General features: G+C 41.8%; 1 protein-coding gene across 1 annotated transcript in view; it reads right to left on the bottom strand.

Moving 5' to 3' along the window:
- The window catches only part of dmd (dystrophin), a 162,037-nt gene extending 152,286 nt beyond the window's left edge, over nucleotides 1–9,751 (bottom strand). The window contains exon 1 of the mRNA XM_036540281.1: nucleotides 9,419–9,751. Within this exon, the coding sequence (XP_036396174.1) occupies nucleotides 9,419–9,500 (82 nt within the window). The 5' untranslated portion in view covers nucleotides 9,501–9,751. The remainder of the gene's footprint in view (nucleotides 1–9,418) is intronic.
- Between the last annotated feature and the right edge of the window lie 9,722 nt (nucleotides 9,752–19,473).

Below are 19,473 nucleotides of genomic sequence, written 5' to 3'. Positions count from 1 at the left end.
ACCCATTTCTCATTCACAACGCCATAATCTCATTACTGTAAAATTCAGTCCACACACAAACTAATTATTTGCTTAGCAGATGCCCTTATCCAGGGTGACTTATATAAACATTGTAAGATATTTTACTGAAACGATTCAGCTTAGGTTTGTTGCTCATGGGTACAACAGCAACGCCCCACTTATCACTTTTCTTGAATGTCCAATTCCTCAGCCACTGCACTGTGCTAAAGCAATCCAATCCATCTGTATATTCTGCACTTCTCATTCCGGATGTGTTCAAGTGTAAAAACTATCATTTGAAAATGCATGAATGCTTCATTGTGGTTTCTGATTAGAGGGGCAGAAAAGCATTCCTTCATGGTGGTTTATGGATTAGGTTGAATCTTTCAGCCCAGTGACCAAAATTTCAGATCACAAGGAAAATGGACTTTATTGCAGGGTAACACAGACACACCAGAGCATTTCTCCGGCTATGGGAAGCAACTGAAGAGCAAGGTCAAAAGAAAGGTATCACTGCCATGACTCTGGGCTTCAATTAACTTTCCATTCTTGATCCTCTTTATTAAACATGCCCTTTTTATCCCCTTTTATACTAATAGTTTTCTGAAATTCTAATTATATACATTAGCAAATCAGTACATCATGGCCGCAAGGTGGCCAGAATCACATTTACCTTAAGGTCAGGTCCTTCCACAGTCACATCTGGATGAGAATAAAGCAGGGTCAACAGGAGGGCATCTCCCTTGACTGCTGAGACATCTGCTGGTGGTCTAAATAGGCACCAGGCTATTGTTTTTGTTAATTTTAAAGCCTTCTCTTTCCCTCTCACACACATACCCACACACACACACACACACACACACACACACACACACTCGCATACAGATATCTTCTCTCTATTCCCCTCTCTCAGTAGGTCTGAACTGACCCAGTTAAGATTCATGTGGGTCAGTCCACAGAACCTCATCAGAGAGTAACTGAGTACTGACAGACTGTATGTAATACAGTACATGTTCCTTCCAATGTTCCCTGTTCCACTCTCCCTCCACTGCCACTCTACTCACTATACTGGCTATACTCCCAACTCCACTCCCAACCCCTCCACCACACTGTGTCCCTTCAAAACTGTCCAACTCACTGTTCCCTCCTACCCCACTATACCCCCTCCGAAATAAAAAAAAATCATCCACCTGAATATACCCTCCTTGACCCACAATGCCCCTGTAAACTCTTCACCCAACTTGGCTATTCTCTGCTGTACATCCACACATTTCTAGTCTATTTAAAGGAAGAGATCTTAGCAGGGCTACTTCCTTGAGTAAAAGATAAATAAAAAGGGTCACGTGTACATGAAAGTTTCAAATATTATTATTTGCTGCCACCTGCTGGTAGTGTTTTGCCACCAATTGTTTTTGGCCTTATTGGTGATAATGTATCATCATCACTATTGTCATTGTATCATCACTACTTGGTGCCCCTGCTGGCAGTATTTAGTATTCATTTTTTGGAAGTTCCCCTGCTTTGAAGCACACATGCCTGGGAAAATGTTAAGGGTGGCAGTGTAGTATAATGGTAAGGAGCAGGGCTCGTAACTGTGAGGTTGCCGGTTTGATTCCCCACTGGGGCACTGCTACTGTACCCTTGGGAAAGGTATTTAACCCATAGTTGTCCCATTAAAATATCTAGCTATATAAATGGATAACATGTAAAAATTGCAACCTGTGTAAGTTTCTATGGATAAGAGTGTCTGCCAAATGACAGTAATGTACTGTCATACTCAACAACTTCCATTTTATTACAATGGTCAGCATCAGACCCTGTGAAACCAACACCTCTCTGAAATGTTTTCAGTGAACACACTGGGCAGACAAGTGGCACATTACATACAAAACAAGACTGCAGGATACACATATTTTATGGGGGACATTATGTAGCTTATTTTCTTTGGTCAAAAAAGGATATAAAAGGAGGTTTTTGGGGGCATTTTAAATTTTAAGGTAATTAATAAGATGGACAGTGGAGGTTACTTCTTAATTTCTGTGAAGAGAACAAGTAAGCAGTAGAACACTGTGGCAATGGAGTTAAAAAGAGTTAAAAGCAAAGTCACTGAGCACAAAGTGCTTCTTCCGCATATAATTATAAAAACACAGAATAACTTGCCAGGGTTTGTACCAGACCCTGAGACTTTATTATTCTTCAAAACTAAACTCAGCACAATGACAGATTATAGCCAGCTCTGACGGATTTAATGGCCTGCTCTTATCATAATTCTGTTTTTATTTTCCTATGTTCTCAATCCTGAAAGAAACACCCCCACATCTTTCTCTTCCTATGAATGAGACATATCATATCCTATCTATGGAGAACTGTCACTTTTTTTTTTTGTGCGTGAGCGTATGTAATCCACAGATTTACTTTTAGTTTCTGTGCGCAAGAAACTAGCTTGAAAACGAACTGAGCTAACCGCTACTGCTCATACGCCTCATTCACTCCTGACAGGTCTCATCCTTACTGATTAGGACTTGTCATACTCAAGTCCTAGTTCACTCTATTTAAGTTGCGAGAAATGAAATTACATATAATTAGCATTCAAGTCTAGTTTGACAATAATAAGTCCATCTGACGTGTGACTCCTTCTTCACGTTAAATGGAATTAAGGGTTTCATGCCAGACAATTAACTACATCGATATTTTAATAAAGTTTCTCCAACCACACAAAAATGCACACTGCCCTGGCTCGGTGTTCAACACTGCACCACGTACCTATAACTGTAGGTCTGCAGACCCCAGAGCTGCACACTCATCGGAATTTAATCAGCACCTCCGCCAACACCATGCAGCTACAGTTATTAAAGAGCTCTGTGTCATATATTTGGAGAAACATGACTCATTACAATACTTCGCAGTGATAAAAATAGAAATGATCAAATGGAATTTCCATATCTTTCCACCCATTTGTAGTGTTTACCATAGCAATGCAATATAAAAAGTGGAAAGATATTTCTCTGGCACACAGTTCCTTTGTGAGAAGCACGTGTCACTGATTGGATGAACAAACAGAACGTGCCAATCCCGCTTTCCACAATATTGCATAAGATAACCCAGCTCCTGCACAGCCAGCCTTTGACCACACAGTACCGTGCTGGAAAGTGAACAGAAAGGGACAGGTTCTGGCCCAGGCTGTCCCAGCGTATACATCAACGTAATATAAACCCAAACCTCAAGGTAATGTAAACACCAAGAAAGCCCAGCCAGGGTGAGGTGCAGTTGAATCCGGGCCAGAGTGTTTAACGCACCAAATGAGTCCACATGCCCTTCTCTGCTAACGAGAACGTATCCTCTCTGCTTTAAATAAGCCCATATCCTCTCTCCTGTGATTCGATCAGCCCCGCAGGTTTGTTTGGGGTGACTGGTTCAGTGCAGGGATGGGGTGTCATATTTTTTAAAGGGCCTGTTTATACTGTTGGAAAACATTATATAAATAGTTTACAACCTATTAATGACTTGCAAATCAGACAAATAGTCAGCAGGTGGTAAACAGGTAATTTGATACTTTGGTTGCTGGTGTACCTCTTTTGTCAGGAAGTGACTAGATTTCATTTAGTCATAAATATCAATAAAACAACATGCCATTAATTCAAAAGCAAAAAAGTGAATACACAAGAAGTTTCTTTTCAAATACATATTTTTCCTATCTTTTCATGATCTGAAATATTGCAAAATAGAAACTGTATTATCCATTTGATACCTGCATATGAACTACTTGCTAACTATGAGAAATAAGTCACACTTAATAAACAGTGCATGTATACACCGGTCTCTAATAGCCTACATAAGCCCTAAAAATAAAGTGGAATCCAGTGGGGATGTGTCTTGTAATTGGCTCAGCGAAATGGAGCCATGTGTTGTTTAAGTGCAGTGGGGCAGTGTGATGGAATTGGTTCAGTGCAGTGGGGCTGTGGGTTTTCATTGGCTCAGTGCAGTGGGGTTAAGCACTACGATTGGCCCGGTGTGTTGGGGTTGTGTGCTGGGAGTGGTTCAGCAAAGCGGAGGAGAAACACGTTGTCAGGATCTTGGTTCATTTGCAGCTGCTGCGGGGAATAGGCTAATCATTTCATCACTCTGCTCTTCATGCCGTAATTTCATTTCATCCCATTATTCTGGATGGATTTGGTGGAGCCTGGGAAGAGAAAAGTGCGTGTGTGTGTGTGTTGTGTGGATGTGGTTGGGCAGACATACTGAGCTGAGGAAAGTGTGGACATGGTTGTACAGGCAGACAGAGAGAAGTGTGGCTGTTGCTGGACAGATAGAAAGGGAGATTATTCTGCAGGGCCTTCAGATGCCCGACCTCTGAGGAAATGTTTCCGCTGGCATCCCCAGGGCCTGTCCAGGAAGCCAAAGGTAAACAAAGCAGAGAGAGAGAGAGATGGGTTTCTGACTTTTAAAAGCTCCTCATTTAATAGCTGTCAAAAACGTGCATAAATACAACTGAAAAAGGAGAGATAAGGACAAATCAAAACAAGAGAAAAAAAAACTAAAGAACAACTGAAAAGCTGAAACAACAAAAAACATAACCAAATTTAACACTAGTGTCACACCAGAGGCCTTCCTCATTGTCACACATTGCTAAAATGTAAAAACTCCTAAATTGTTATTCAGGCATGTTTATGTTTTAACAGAGAGAGAGAGTTAGTGAGCATGCATGCATGCGTGTGTGTGTGTGTGTGTGTGTGAGTGAGAGAGAGAGAGACAGAGAGAAAGAAAGAGAGAGAAATAGAACTGACCTTTAAAAGTCCCTGTTTATTAAGTCGAAACAAACATACTGCCACTCAGAGTGTGTTGTAAGTTACCAGGAGAGTGAACCATGTATTTAAAATTCACTGCCATTTATTTCAAAAATAAAAGTTAAATTTATTCTCTCATTTGTAATTCCACTTTTAAGAAATCACAATGTAATTCATGTAAATTGAGTGACCTCATAAGTCAGAAACCTGGGAATAATGTAATGTCTTCAGAAAAAAAGCTGTACATGTTCAATGGCAGGCATCTCCAATTTCCTACCAAGTGACAACTGAGGGTTGAAAATGGTGGCACTGACAACAGCTGGTGGCCATCAACGTTGCGAGTTTTCTCTAGTTTAAATCTGTCCCAGTGAATTGTGACTGGGTTACCACGAGGGTCCAAATAGCCCCTGCATACAAAACATGCTGGGTGATCGAATGCGGTAATGGCCCTGTCACAGAGTGACTTTGAGCCGACGCAGCAGTCACAGTCCGCACGTTCAGCGGAAGACACGAACACTCCCTACACATTGTCACTGCAACGCCATGAGCACTCTCTCACTGCAGACACCCTGACACATGCATACACATGTGCTTTACTCGCTGCACAAGCAATCAGACCAATCAGACACACACACACACCCGCACACCCACAGACACGCACATACCCAAACACAAACACACACACGCTGCACAATCAGATACACCAATCACACGCACATGCATGGCAAGCAGGCAGGCAGGCAAGTACGTATACACACACACATACACACACACACACATATCCCCCTTGCTAAACTCCACCCAGTCCATCCAGAATAATAGGCCGAACTACATGAAGAGCTGAGTGATGAAATGATTATTCCCTGTAGCAGGTGCAAGCAAATAAAGATCCCTGACTACATGCTGGCCAGCTACACTGAACCTACTGTAAACACACAGCCCAGCTGCACTGAGCCAACCACCACCCATGGCCACATTGCACGCAGCCCTCACATCTCAGTACAGTGAAAAACATGACCCCACAGCTGTGACAGAATCACAGAACACTGCTTCTATGAACCAATCACAACACATTAACCAACTGCCCTAAACCAATAAAACTACACATACCTACATTAGTGAAACAATTACTACTAGGCCCAGGGTTGTGTGTTGGGGGATTGAGGGGTTTTGAATGGTTGCTGTACTAGGGTGTTGGCCCCGAACATGTTGACTGTATTTGCATTAAAACATTCCAGTCACATTTACATCTGGGGAATTCAGATGTTTTAATTAAATACTATAAGATTATCGCAGTCATCCCATAAAGAGAGTCAAATAAATTTCAACTGCATTACCAAATATCAGTTGGAATTATAGCCTAATGGTGAGAGTATTTATTTTTGATCATGCTGACCTGGTTTCCAAACTTGGTAATAACACACAGATTTTACATTTTAAAAGGGGTTGACTTAAATGATTAAACAGAGTGGAACACATTGCTCCATTTTGGCATTGCTTACAATCACTATCTGTAAACAAAGAGCCATGACTATGAAACACATTAGTATTGAACTAGCAAGCCAAGTGGTTAACTGTCCCCATTGGCAGGCTATGTCACATAGCCAGCTATCATCATTGAACTGTTTTCCAGCTGTAATGCACCTTTGGGCTTTGGCCCCTAATCCAGATGAGAAAATCTGTATTTTATTTCCACATGTGATAGATACATTCAGAATAATAAAAAAAAAAAAAATCAACCTAGACGAGTTTAGGCTCATATTTTGTATTGAACGCTGTGCAAGCCATAAAGCCCACTTAAAATAATTTGCATGTCTGTGTTTCTATGATTCATTGAGTTAATAATAATTGAATTACGATTTTAGGTTAACTGTGTGCATTTAAATTGTGAGATAAAAACAGCTGCTGCTGTGACTTTGCTCTTATTTGCCAAGCTTGTTGCAGTCTTTGTGTGTGTGTGTGTGTGTGTGTGTGTGTGTGTGTGTGTGTGTGTGTGTGTGTGTGTGTGTGTGCGCACGCATTTGTGGTCAAGGGATTCGGGTCAAGGGTGCTGCAGCCAGTATCGCAGCCTCTACAAGTTATTAAAGGCCCTGACCACACACACAACTCACAGCTGTGAACCAATCACAAAACACAAACCCACCTCTGAGGGAAAAAAAATCACTCACCCAACTCTGTGAACCAATCTATAATCAGCATTGTGCTGAAATGGTAAGGAGCAAGGTTGGTAACCCAAAGGTTGCCAGTTACGCACTGCTGGTGTAGACTTGGTGTAGCAAAGTTACTTAATCCAGATTTCTTCAGTAAAATACCCAGCTGCACAAAATGATATGTTGCTATGCAAGTCATTCTGGATAAGACTGCCTGCTACACAAATCACTGAGAGGACTAATCACTACACATGAACCCAATCATTACCTGTACACACAACTGCGAACCAACAATTACACATAACCCTTCTACTGTAAAGAGATGGTCAAACAGACACTAGTAGAAAGTTAATGTTGTTTTCTTATTGTGGAAGAGAAACAAAGAACGAAAGAAGTGGATAAGAAACGCAATACTGAATGTATGAAAGACACAGTATACAGCATATGAAATATACAGTGCACAGTACATTCCATATGCAGTATAGAAGTGTGAGCACAGCATAAACATGAAAAAAACCCCAAAGACTTAAGTTAATGAAACAAACTTTAATGCACATGAATATTAAAGCAAATATCACTGGTAGGAGAATCATCCCGATGGTATTTGAATTTGTTATTATCCACTGTCAGCCAAAAAAAACTAACAGTGAAGAGCCACTCACATTCAGAGCTCTGTAATTACTGCTGAGTGGTGCAGCATGCTCATTCAAAGCTGCACCCTCACACAGACATTTGTACAGCTAATAAAGTCTGAATGGGTTTAAACTTGAGCACATCCAGCTCAACCACCAAGCTGACAATGGGAGGGATTTGCTGCCTTTTCTGAACAAAATGGATGTCTTCTTCTCCATGTTTAAACATATTATAGCTGGACTCAGCTCCCTCACTACATGTACCAGCATTTCTGCTTTGGTCTGAGAGAATAAGTGGATGATCTCCGGCATATCGGCTACAGTCTGATTACTCTCAATAACCTTATAGTCAGATTACTCACAGGGGGACTTAAAATGTTAAGTTGTTTAAAATGTTAAAAAAAAAATCAGAACTTATAATACTATTACAGTATATGGAGTTCAGCCCATCACCCTGACACACTGAGCAGGAATGCAGTCTTTAACACAATCTACTATACTTACTGCAGCCTCTGTTTTTCCCAAACTCATTGCAGATCAGAGACACCCCCCTGCCCCCCAAAAAAAACCCCACCCCACTTCCACCCCCGCCTGCCCTGCTCCCCATTATGCTCATTATCCATGTTTCCTCTTTGCACTCTGGTGCCCAGATGACTCACTGTTGCCTGTCAGCCACCCCCCCACCCACCCCTCCTCTCAGTTTCCAGTCCGTGACCGACCAAAAGGGATTGGTCTATCTGATGTACAGTGTGAGGATAACTGGATGCAGATAGGCTCACCGGAGGCACAAAGTGATGCTGACTGAACCCCGATTGGCTGTCTGAATGTACAGTGTGAGGCTGACTGGATGCCGATGGGTTGACTGAAGGCACAGTACAGTTGAGAGGCTGAGTATAATGCCAATTTCGTGACTGGGTGTTAATTCACTTTCTGGGTGTAAACAAATTAAAACTGAAAAAGATCAGTGCAAAAATGAAAAACAAAAAAAAAAAAAAAAAGAAATAGGGTAATGACGTGTATCTACTCCGACAATCTCAGCGACACGTTGATGTTTACTGCAATAAGCTTCTACCCAGTTTTTTTATTTTTATTTTACATAAAGTTTCACAGACGTCAAACCAAAGACAGCACACACGTCTCGTTAAAAACACTTAGCTCTGCATAACATCGTTGAATGCCGTCTAAGTATAATAGTGGAATACAGAATTCTGAAGTACAGTACATGTGTGTCACAATTTAAAGAGTTCCAGACAGTTTAAGTATTACTGAAGGCTACAAGTTATTGCATGGCCACATCCCAAACTTGGACCTTTGAAATCTCACACCGCACGGCAGCTCGAGCTGTCGCTATTTACAGCTGTGGATGACCCGTCCTATTTCAAACCGAGCGCAAATAGACTCAACTTCCACTTTTAATGTAGTCCATTAATTATTGACCAGTCGCGAGATGGAACGCCGAGCGGCACAGCCACGGGCGGCGGTGGCACGCTTTATTGACCGACGGTCCCCAATCGGTGGAGCATTCGACCAGATTGTCGGAAATAAATCATGTCATCAGCGCAGACGCCCCTTTAAAAATGATCCAACGAATTTTGTCAACGTCAACAAAGTCTCTTCAACTTTTCCCATTTACAAAATGACAGATCATACCGTATGGGTCCCTTGACATAATATGTACTAAATATAATTAAGACCTTTAACTGCTTCAGTCTTGGGTAAAAACTTGGATCAACAGACATTGCACGTTGAAACAGGAAGCGTACACAAACCGGATCCAATGCGTGCGTATGCGTGTATCGCGACGCATCCCCCTTCAAACCCAGTAATGCAAGAGAAGAAGGAGTCAGCTTACCAGATCGGGTCTTGATGATTTCCCCAAATTCGTCCTCCACAGCCTCATCTCGCTGATCTTCTGTGTGTCCGGCCTCAGCCATAACTTCTCACTTAAGTTAATGGAAAACGTATCCTAAGAGGGGGGAAAAAGTCACAATATCCGGGCAGTTACCAGGGAAAAGAAGTGCAGAGATAGTAGATTGAAAGACTCTTGAGCTCGGCTCAATGCGTGAGTGACAGGCGCCCAGAAAGGACTGCCAGAGGCCGGGGTCTGACGGGGAAATACACTGTCAGAGCGTCCAGAAGAGTAGCAACAGGTGGCGAGCCATACTCGCCTCAAAATAGAGCTCTAGTCTCGGGAAGAACGCAGCAGCAGTGGACGCCTTCGTAAAACCCGACACCCGGCACAACAGCCATTTCCGTACTCTGACTACTAAAAATATTATAGTGAACAAGGCTCCCTGCGCTATTTGTTTCCTGAACGAAGAGCAAGCGTGTTGTCAGTTGAAATACTGCAGCTGATGAAGTGTCGGTTTCTGTGAAGGTACAGGATGAACTAGTTTGAGACGAATTAACGCGCGTCGTCCTTAAAAAGGCATCTTGTGGTCGACCCTGCAAATACAAGTCGAATTCCAGCCTCGGAAGCAATGCTTCCACTCACATCTCTTGTCGCATTCTGCCGGGCTCCAATTCCAGGCGATGAAGCGGTGACGAGTCGGGGAGACGGCGGCTCACTGTCATCCCCTGGGTCATCTCTTGCAGCTGGTTCCGAGGCTCCGGTGAAAGCATGGGCAAATATTGGAACGGGAACTGTATATTAGAAAAACTGCCTGGCAACTCATTAATTTGTAGTTGTCTGTGTGTTTATGCCCTGTCGATATTGCACAATTATTATCAATACATATATTCAGAGCATTATCTGTTGTTTTTGTTTTTTATATATAAAAACACGTAAGCCCTACGCATATCATACAGACCAAGCAGAAAATCAACCCGCTATAAAACTTTTACTTTTGCTCTGAATGACGTCTGCAATGTTCCACCTGTCTGTGTCACGACCCCACGCTGCAGCATCACCTGTTGCAAATTGTTTCTCCGCAAGCGGTCAATTTCCTCAAGCTGTTAAAGTCGTAGAAAAGCTCTTTATTAGGCTAAAACGAAATCTCGACGTTGACCGCTAATACATCAGCCTGTGCAAATCAAGGCGTGGGTAAATACCACGTGTTGCAAAACTAATGAAATAGCACTCGGAGCAAATGAAGTACAAATTGGGAATGATGTATTTCTTTTGTTGAGCGCGCACTGAACCGAGACCAATAGGCAAACGTTGAGCAGTGATTTGCGAAGGTCACAATGGGACGTTCATAAAGCGGAGATCTAGCAATTACGCAATGTTTTACCGAATGAATCCATCTCAGATCTATGTTTGGTGCGATGTTACGTACTTTAGCGCTTCTACGTCAATTCATTTTAAGTTGATTTTGATTGTGATTATTTATACCAGAAATTATTAAAAGTACTGCATAAATACTCAGAAAGGACAGTGCAGGAGAGGTAAGAAGCCCATAATGCGTTTATGTAAATACCCTTCCTTTAAATAGCGGTTAGCGTCATTTCGCATGACAAATTATAGTTTCAATAGGAAAGACAAATATAACAAGGTGAAACACAATAACGGTACACCGTGTAAACTATAATGCAATAAAGGAGAGGATAAATTAAACAATGAAGGAAATCAGTTTTTATTGGACAGATGGCTTTTCAGACAACGTCAAACAGAGAGTGCATAGCCCATAACGTCATAACGTGGAATCAGTCAAAATTTCTTCTCACAACAAGGTATTTGTTTCAGTAAATCCTTTATACGATGATAAGGGCATGGGTAAATGAGAGGTAAATACATACTGACGGTAGTGCTCATTGAACGTAACCTATTCTCTCCTAATTTACCAAGGCAGTTCTCATTAAACACCTGTATTCATTTTTACCCCTTACTCTAAATTGCCGGAGCAACAACCATCAAGAATCAGGTATTCAGCTCTAATTGCAACTCCAATTTGTCATTACATAGTCACCTTTAATTTACCCATTAGAAATGATATATTCACTCCTAATGGCATTTCCCTTTAAAAACCACATTCACCATTTATGTAACTTCTAAACGTGATGTATTCACTCTTACTTTTCTTACTTTTTCATTTTCAAACATAACGCATTCAAATACATGTAATCACCTGGGATAAATGATCAAGTTCCGGTTTCTGTATGCCAGATTTCTGCTACTTCTGTGAGTAGTTCATGCAAAATTACTGTTGTTAGCTACCTATGTCTATCAGTGAGTATTGTACTTTATGTAGGATTTCAGATATTAACATCAGTTTTCGTTAACATTCAATTTTTATTGAACTTGTATTTTACTCTTTGAGAAACTGTTTGTAAATTGCAAGAGTTATGACCCAAGAAGGTTCTTGGAAAGTGATGCTGTAATATAATTCCCTCACTCCTCCAGCCCCTCACTCCCTTAAGCTCATAGTCTGACTGCCTTCTGGCCTCACATGGTTCTCTCACAGTGCACCCTTCTGTCATTCATGTCATTTAGCAGACGCTTTCATCCAGAGCAACTTACAATTCTATCCATTTACACAGCAATATGAGGCAATTGTGGGTTAAGTACCTTGCCCAAGGATACAGCAGCAGTACCCTAGCAGGGAAGCAAGCTGGCAACCTTGTGGTTATGAGCCCTGCTCCTTACCACTACCCCACACTGCTGCCCAATTGCTGCTGCCGTGGAGCACCTGATGTTGTACCAGCACAGTGCATCTGTAGCTAAACTGGCAAAACACTTGGTATAAATTTGATGCTAATGTCATTTTAAATTTACAAGTTTTATATTCAGCGCAGGAGTGGAAGGGAAACAAAATGTGAAGACATTTGTCCATATTTAAATGCACCAGTTTTTGCCAGAATTGCCTACGTTTCTGCATCCCTCTGGAAAACCTATGCTTTGACAGATGAGGCTAGCTGTACCACAGTGATTTTTGTAACTATGAGCATTTGATTTACCTCAACATTCTTTGTACTTGTTTCAGATTCAATTCAATTCATTTACTTCCATCTGTTACAGCCTCTTCAAGCTGAAAGCAGCCCTGAAACACTGAAACACATGCTGCTCCTGCATTCACCAAGGGAACTGCCCATGTTGTTCAGGGGTTTTTGGGAGGTTGCGCTCCCAGCCAGGTGGAGCCTTTGGCTGTCTGTAGTGTCTGCAGCAAAGTAGGCCACATGCTAGGGACTTCTTTAGTTTGTTTGTTATTCTTTCTGGGACAGAGACATAGGTTTTTGACACAAGAAAATGGCTCTCTATTCCTCCCACATAATGAGTATCATTCGCAAAGTAAATAGAGTAAAAAAAAAAGTATATTATTTTTTCTTTCCTTTTTAATACTGGCGTGTCATGTTCCGAGGCATCTCAGAGTTATTAGCTTTTGTAAAGTAGAGCCATTTTCATCATTTAGAAAATGTAACCAGTGCCTCCATGGCTTTGTATTGGTATGGGGAAATACAGGGAATGTGAGTAGTTAATGTTGATAGTGCTATGTTTTTTTTATTTGCTATGGTCAGTGTGAGGAATTTTATCAACTTCATCTGGCCATCAGGTAGTTCAGGTTGTTTATGGAATGAAATTAAAAGTGGCTGCTGGAACTGTCAGAGACTGTCATGTTGTTGCAAAGTTCTATGATGTGCATGCATGTGTTGCTAATCTTTGATGGCACTGAGTATTGGAAAATGCATTCAGTTCCTCAGTGGAAAAAAATAAAAAATAAACTGCATCCCTCCACAATGGGAACATCCATGTAATTATGTGGTCACTCACCATATTTTCACACAGAGATAGACATAAAACCAAACTGGCCAATAAGCTGCTTAGAAAAAACAGGGAATCATAGCCACTTGCCTTGATATCATTTGTGCAGAATAAGACTACTGTTACTGGTAGAAATCAATAATATGTTATTATACTAATGTATTGTGCATACTAATGTATTGGTTTTGTTTTGATTCTCCTGCTTCTGTTTGGGGTGCAAGAATTGTTTTTCTTTCAGGGTTGGCCTGTTAACTATTGGTACAAGGTACCCACTAATTCACAGCCCTGGCAATATAATGGTTTATTTTCTCATGATGACATCAGGAGAATGATGAGTAATATCCGTTTATACTTCACTTTCACTCATTCATTCATTCCCACTCCTTCACTCACCTATTCATGTGGTTCATTCCCTCACCTTCACTCATTCATGCCATTTATCACTTTGACTCATTCATGCTGTATATCTGTCAATCACTCATTCAGTCCGGGGGGGGTTCCTTCAGAACCTGTAGTCCTTTGAGTGTAGCACTTCAATGTGTGGCATTCAGGAGGTCAGCAGCCAAACACATCACCCCTCTGGAGTCCTGAGGTACATAAGTAGGGAGTAAAAGTACCTGGTCAAGTGGGGGGAGGAACCACAGAAACTACTTTCAGTTCAAGGCACGTGCAGCCTTGTTGCTGCACAGTATTGGATGTCTGTAGTATTTACCACTTATACCCTCCATAGCTATCTACAGTACTGTTACAGGTTTATCTCACGTCACATGACATGTCATCACAGCAATATGGCAGTGGGCTTTACTTTTCAACATTTTTTTTTTTCACCAGAGAGGCCGTGAAGCTCTCAGCTGAGCAAAAGAATGATGAATGATGACGCAAGACCAATACATCCAGGTGATCCCAGACATCAGATGTGCATCCTCTACAAGTGAAAAGAAAAAAGTACTAGCCTCTTGCCCTTATTGCAGGGTTGACGTGGATATCTGTCTTTCCAGGACGATACTCACCCCACATTCAGACAAGGAGTGACTTGTGTCTGCATTATCCTTGCCTTATCTTAGATCCCACCAGGTGCTTTTGTCACCTGCAGCTTATCATTGTCTCCCCTGACTCACAGCTTGTATTTTACTGGTGCATGAAATACAATGATCTGAAAAAAATAGAAAGTCCTGACAGCCCGTGCCCCCTCTAACCTCCCCGTCCCCATAGCAACAGATATATCCTTGCTAATCAAATTGTCAGTGTTCCATCTACATTTGCATCATCCAATCACACTGAATTTCAAGTTGCCCAAAGAAATGAAACCTCCTTGAGGTTTAATTTCACAGCTATTGAAATTCATATCACTTTCAAGGTAGTTTGCTTTTTGTTGGCCATTAAGTTAGTTTACTTACGGTATATATACAATTGTGAGGAGGTTGTGGGGAGTGTAACTTTCAATGAGCATAATAAGTACTGCAAACCAGTGTATTCTAGACAAGAAAACATAACCATGTGTATTGCTGCCAGTAGAAGAGAAACATCAGAAACATTATCAATCTTGCTTACTGTTTAGCAAAGGAGCAACAAGTCAGTTCAACATTTTCTTTTCTCAGCGCAATATATAAACTGGCTAAATTTTCCTCCTCACACTCATAGCAAATATTGCCTAAAATAAATATATGGCCTACTTACTTCTGCTTTTGCATCCCATTGACCTGAGCGATAATTTACCTCATACGAGATTCTCTCTGCTCCTGGTGAACAGCTGCCTGTGCCAATCACATGTCAACAAACAGTGCAGTTATCTGCTGTGATGTAAGAGATGGTGCCGTTATCTAACTGTGATCTGAGAGGCAGGGCAGTTGTCTACTGTGATCAGAGAGACGGAGCAGTTTTATTTCGGCATCAGAAGGGATGCAGAGTTATCTACTGTGGGCAGAGAAACAGTGCAGTTGTAGCATCTACTGCGATCAGAGAAACAGTGCCGGTATCCTCTGTGATCAGAAAAATGGCACAAACTACCAGAAGCTCTCAAGGAGTAGTGGGGCTGGGAGGAGTGTGGCAAGGGAGGGGGAGAGGTGGGCATTGGGTTGGGGGCTGGTGATGGTGTCAGGAGAAGAAAGGGTCATGGGTGGGAGGTGTGTATGTGTGCGGGAAAGTGGTTAGGTTGAGTGTGGACACGGTGGGGGTGGGGGTAGGGTTGTTCGGTGATTCCAAGCCCATAGAATCCCTCCGCACCACCTGTGTGACATAGGACCTGGTTCTGTTCTGGCTATGGTTCTATATGGAGCTCCATGGTTCAGTCTGTAGTTGGAGAAGGTGTGTAAAATGGGCATCATTAAACCATCCTCTCCACACACAGAATGTCATGCTGAATCTGGGTCAGCTTTGTCCCTCCAGAGCAGAGAGCAGCAGCTGGAGACCCTAACCTGTTTTAACAGCTCATTCTCTTGCTCCCCCCCCCCTCTCTCTCTCCCTCTCTCCCCCTCTCTCTCTTGCTCTCCCTGCCCTCTCTCTCCCTTTCTCTCTCTCACTCCCTCTCTCTCCCCCCACCCTGTCCCACACTTTCCTTTTTTCCCCCCTTTGTCTTTTTATTTCTCTCTTCCTAGCCAAGCTTCAGTCTCACGCGAGTAGAAACATGGTTTATTCTTTTTCTGGGAGAGTTCTGCATGATGCAGAGAGTGAGTGTCCTGTGGGAAATGTGATGTCATCCTGTGGAAACACAGATTCCAAAGCAGTCGCTGATCTCTGCTGCCCCCCTGTGGGTGAACAGCTGTCTGCAGCTAGGGTAATACATGCACTACTGCTCTAGCTCCTCATTTCTCTCAAGTTCTCATTTCGTCGGTCCGTCGGTTGCTACTGATGTGTACAATCCAAAGGCTCCTCCTGCTTTTTCAAAACTCTCCTGTGTCGGTCACATGGCCGGGCTGATTGCTGAACGCTTAGCCCCATGACTGTGTGACTTGCAGCTGATCCGGGAGATTCACTCACTGCATTTCCATCCCACATTTCAGGGTAATGACATCAAGAGGAAAACCCCGTGGAGGAAACTAGCTGCTCTTCCCCTCCCACTGTCCCCGCAGAGCTGCAGAAAGTAAACAAAGATGCGGATATGTAGAAGGAATCTGTGAATGATACAAGTACGTTGTTGGATTTTTAGCTACCCACTTCTGCGCAAAAATGAAACATAACTCCAGCTATTAGATGCAGGAGCCTACTTGTAGAGCCAGAGAAATTGTTCCTTGAATTTTTTTTTTTTTTTTTAATTTTAAGTTATTGAGGCAAAACCAAAACATTAGTGCGCTGGAAGCAGTTATTGCAAATGATTAGTTTAATTTCGTTCCTGATCTGTCTTCTCTTCTCAGGACAGAATAACAGTAATTCAGTGTTTACTCTCTTGCATTAACATTTGCACGTGCTCTTTATTAAGTTATGTTATTACACTATAGCTTATTTCTAACATATTGAAATGAAAGACTATATGTATAATATGCATGAATATTGGCACAACATATTACTTTAATAACTTCACATATTGTACGTTAAGTGATACGTACATTAAGCTTTATGTCAATTGGCTGGTTAAGAAGCTAGATGACTGAAATGGAAATGCAGGATTTCCGCTGCATGAATGCATTATGATTCCAAGTCCGGGAAAATCTCTGCAAAGCAATACTTCATCTGCTGAATCCAGCTGCTAACTCGAGAGGGTCAAGAATTTTAGCCTGACAGTTACTTCAGAATTCATTGAAATAGGGGAGGAACCATAGCTGATTACTGAGGCATGAAACCAGTTGCTGGAAGAGAAGCTTGCTTTGTGCTCTGTGAAGCATGCACTCTTCATTTGGAGTGCCACATCGACCTAGTGCTTAGATGATATATTTCCACATGGTCACATCATCAGTATATTCATTCACAATGCTAATTACTTTACAATCACTGCTCTTGGTTAGATCCTGAATTTCAAACAGTTCCTTTTCACCAACATAGACAGTTATCAAAGTGATATTGTGTGAGTTCCAAAGTGAAATGAAAAAAGGTCACTATAACATCTTATCTTTTTTAAATTTATCATTTAAATGAGTGACATTGAAGAGGCTGGGATATTAAGCAATGGAATATAAATTAATTTCCTCTGTATTTTTATATAGAGCAACTGGTAATTAATCCATCTTCAAATCTGAATGAGAATGTAGAATTTACAGTTTCTATTCAATCAAGTACACTGTGACATCTCAACACTGGAGCTGCCCAACCATAGACAATGGGAGGTATAGTTGATATGTTTGCCAGGGAGGGACATGGTTTCTCTGTAGGTGTATGTTATGAAGGTGATACACATTGTTACTAAGTTTTAGTTACTTCCTCTGCCTAATCTAATATATGAAGTGCACACGGTGCGTTACTTACCTAAGGTTCTGTGAATGACCTCAGAGGACTCAGGTGGACACCAGCAAAAGCCCACCTGAGACAACAGGCAGTACTTCTTCACACTGAAATGTATGAATACACTGAGTACCTGTGGGATGGGGATGTGGATAGGGCTTGTAATGGATTCAGAGATTCAATGATCCTTCAAGACCAAATTCAACAATACTTATTCCAGCTTTAATGCAAGCTAAGATGGTCTAAATTGACTGCTCTCCTTGTTATTATCCTGTGTATGTTGAGGAAACAACATTTCCTTTCATATTTTTTCTCATGTGGCTCACTGAGATTTTTCTATTCATAGCACCAATACTTTGCCCCTGTTCAGGGTTCTGCAGGTGAAATCAAAAATGCCAGGGGATCACTTTCAGCTCACACATGGAGTTCACAACAAACCTGTCATAAACACCGCAGACTCACATTTCTGAATTCTCCTGCCTTCTCAGGCCTTTCTGTAGGCAAACCGTCGATCACCTCAGAGAAAGTGCTCCATGTTGTCTTTGTGCATTGCTCTGTTTATCACAGCGGGGGGATATCTGACTTCTTATTGATCTGCTGACGCTCTGCGCACATTTTAAAAGGAGCAGCAAAAACACTTGTTCTTCTTTGCAGTTTATTATGTTAGTATACAAACATATGAGTATCAGAGACACACAGCCCATGACAGATCATATTACAATATTACAATTCACACTGCCTTCTTACTCCCCCCCCGAGCCTCCTGTACCTCCATCTCTCCCTTAGGAATGGCTATGTGATCAGACTAGAAACAGAGTTCTCTGCCTCTACATTTATGTCAGTTCTATAGCCACCCCCCGCTCCACCACACACAAACAGATCAAGACACACACACACACACACACACACACACACACAAACTTTCCTAAAGCTCTCTCACACTCAACATCACAGCAATGTCTCTCTTACACACACACTCTCACATACTCTCTCTCAGTCTCTCTCTCTCTCACACACACACACATAATTTTCATTCCCCATTCTCACACATTAGTACTGACATTAAAGAAAAAATAAAAAAAAATGTATTATAATCTCTCTTTTGTTAATGAACAGAAAGGGTTTGCCCTAGATCGGAACAACAAAACCGAGACACATGTCCTACAGTTAAAAATATTCCGAAAAAGCTGACGTCTTAAAAAGCGCACAGAACTGAAGGACACTGAAACAGGCCAGCAGACGGACATACAGACACAGCGGTCTCCTCAGAGACACGCTCAGTGTGAGCACAGCATGAGCCACACACAGGAGACATCACGAAAGAAATGGGCACAAGTAAGAGCGGCCCGTTTTTTTGTGCAGAGATAAAAGATGAAGTGAGAGTAGAATACATCGCTCTCTATACATTAGACCTCACCCACCAGATCTGCTCATTGGTCAGTTAACACTTAAAAAAGACATGAGACGTGAGAATCTATAACGTCGGGTTGATACTGACATATGGCATACTAATTAATGTGCTTAATACTTACATGTCACAGTCCCTGGTAAAGCAAGCCGTGGCTTACTGAAAGGTACTGTGGACGTCTCACAGGGGGGGGGGAGGGTGCTCTAAATAAATCAATGCACACTGAAACTCCTACTCTATGTGTTGGTGCCAACACCCCCCTTCCCCCCACATATACGCACACATACACACATACCCACACACACACATACATATGGGAAGGAAACTCATCAGTTATTCGTCATGTCTAGTAACTGAAAGAAACTTCTAAATATTTTAAACAAGCTTTTAAATGATTTCAGCGCTGTCACATTCTCTTTAACATTCCAGA

The sequence above is a fragment of the Megalops cyprinoides genome, chromosome 11, assembly GCF_013368585.1.
Source record: "Megalops cyprinoides isolate fMegCyp1 chromosome 11, fMegCyp1.pri, whole genome shotgun sequence".
Lineage (NCBI taxonomy): Eukaryota > Metazoa > Chordata > Actinopteri > Elopiformes > Megalopidae > Megalops > Megalops cyprinoides.
Note: the sequence above shows the minus strand (reverse complement) of the source record. Positions and strands in the feature narration are given on the sequence as shown.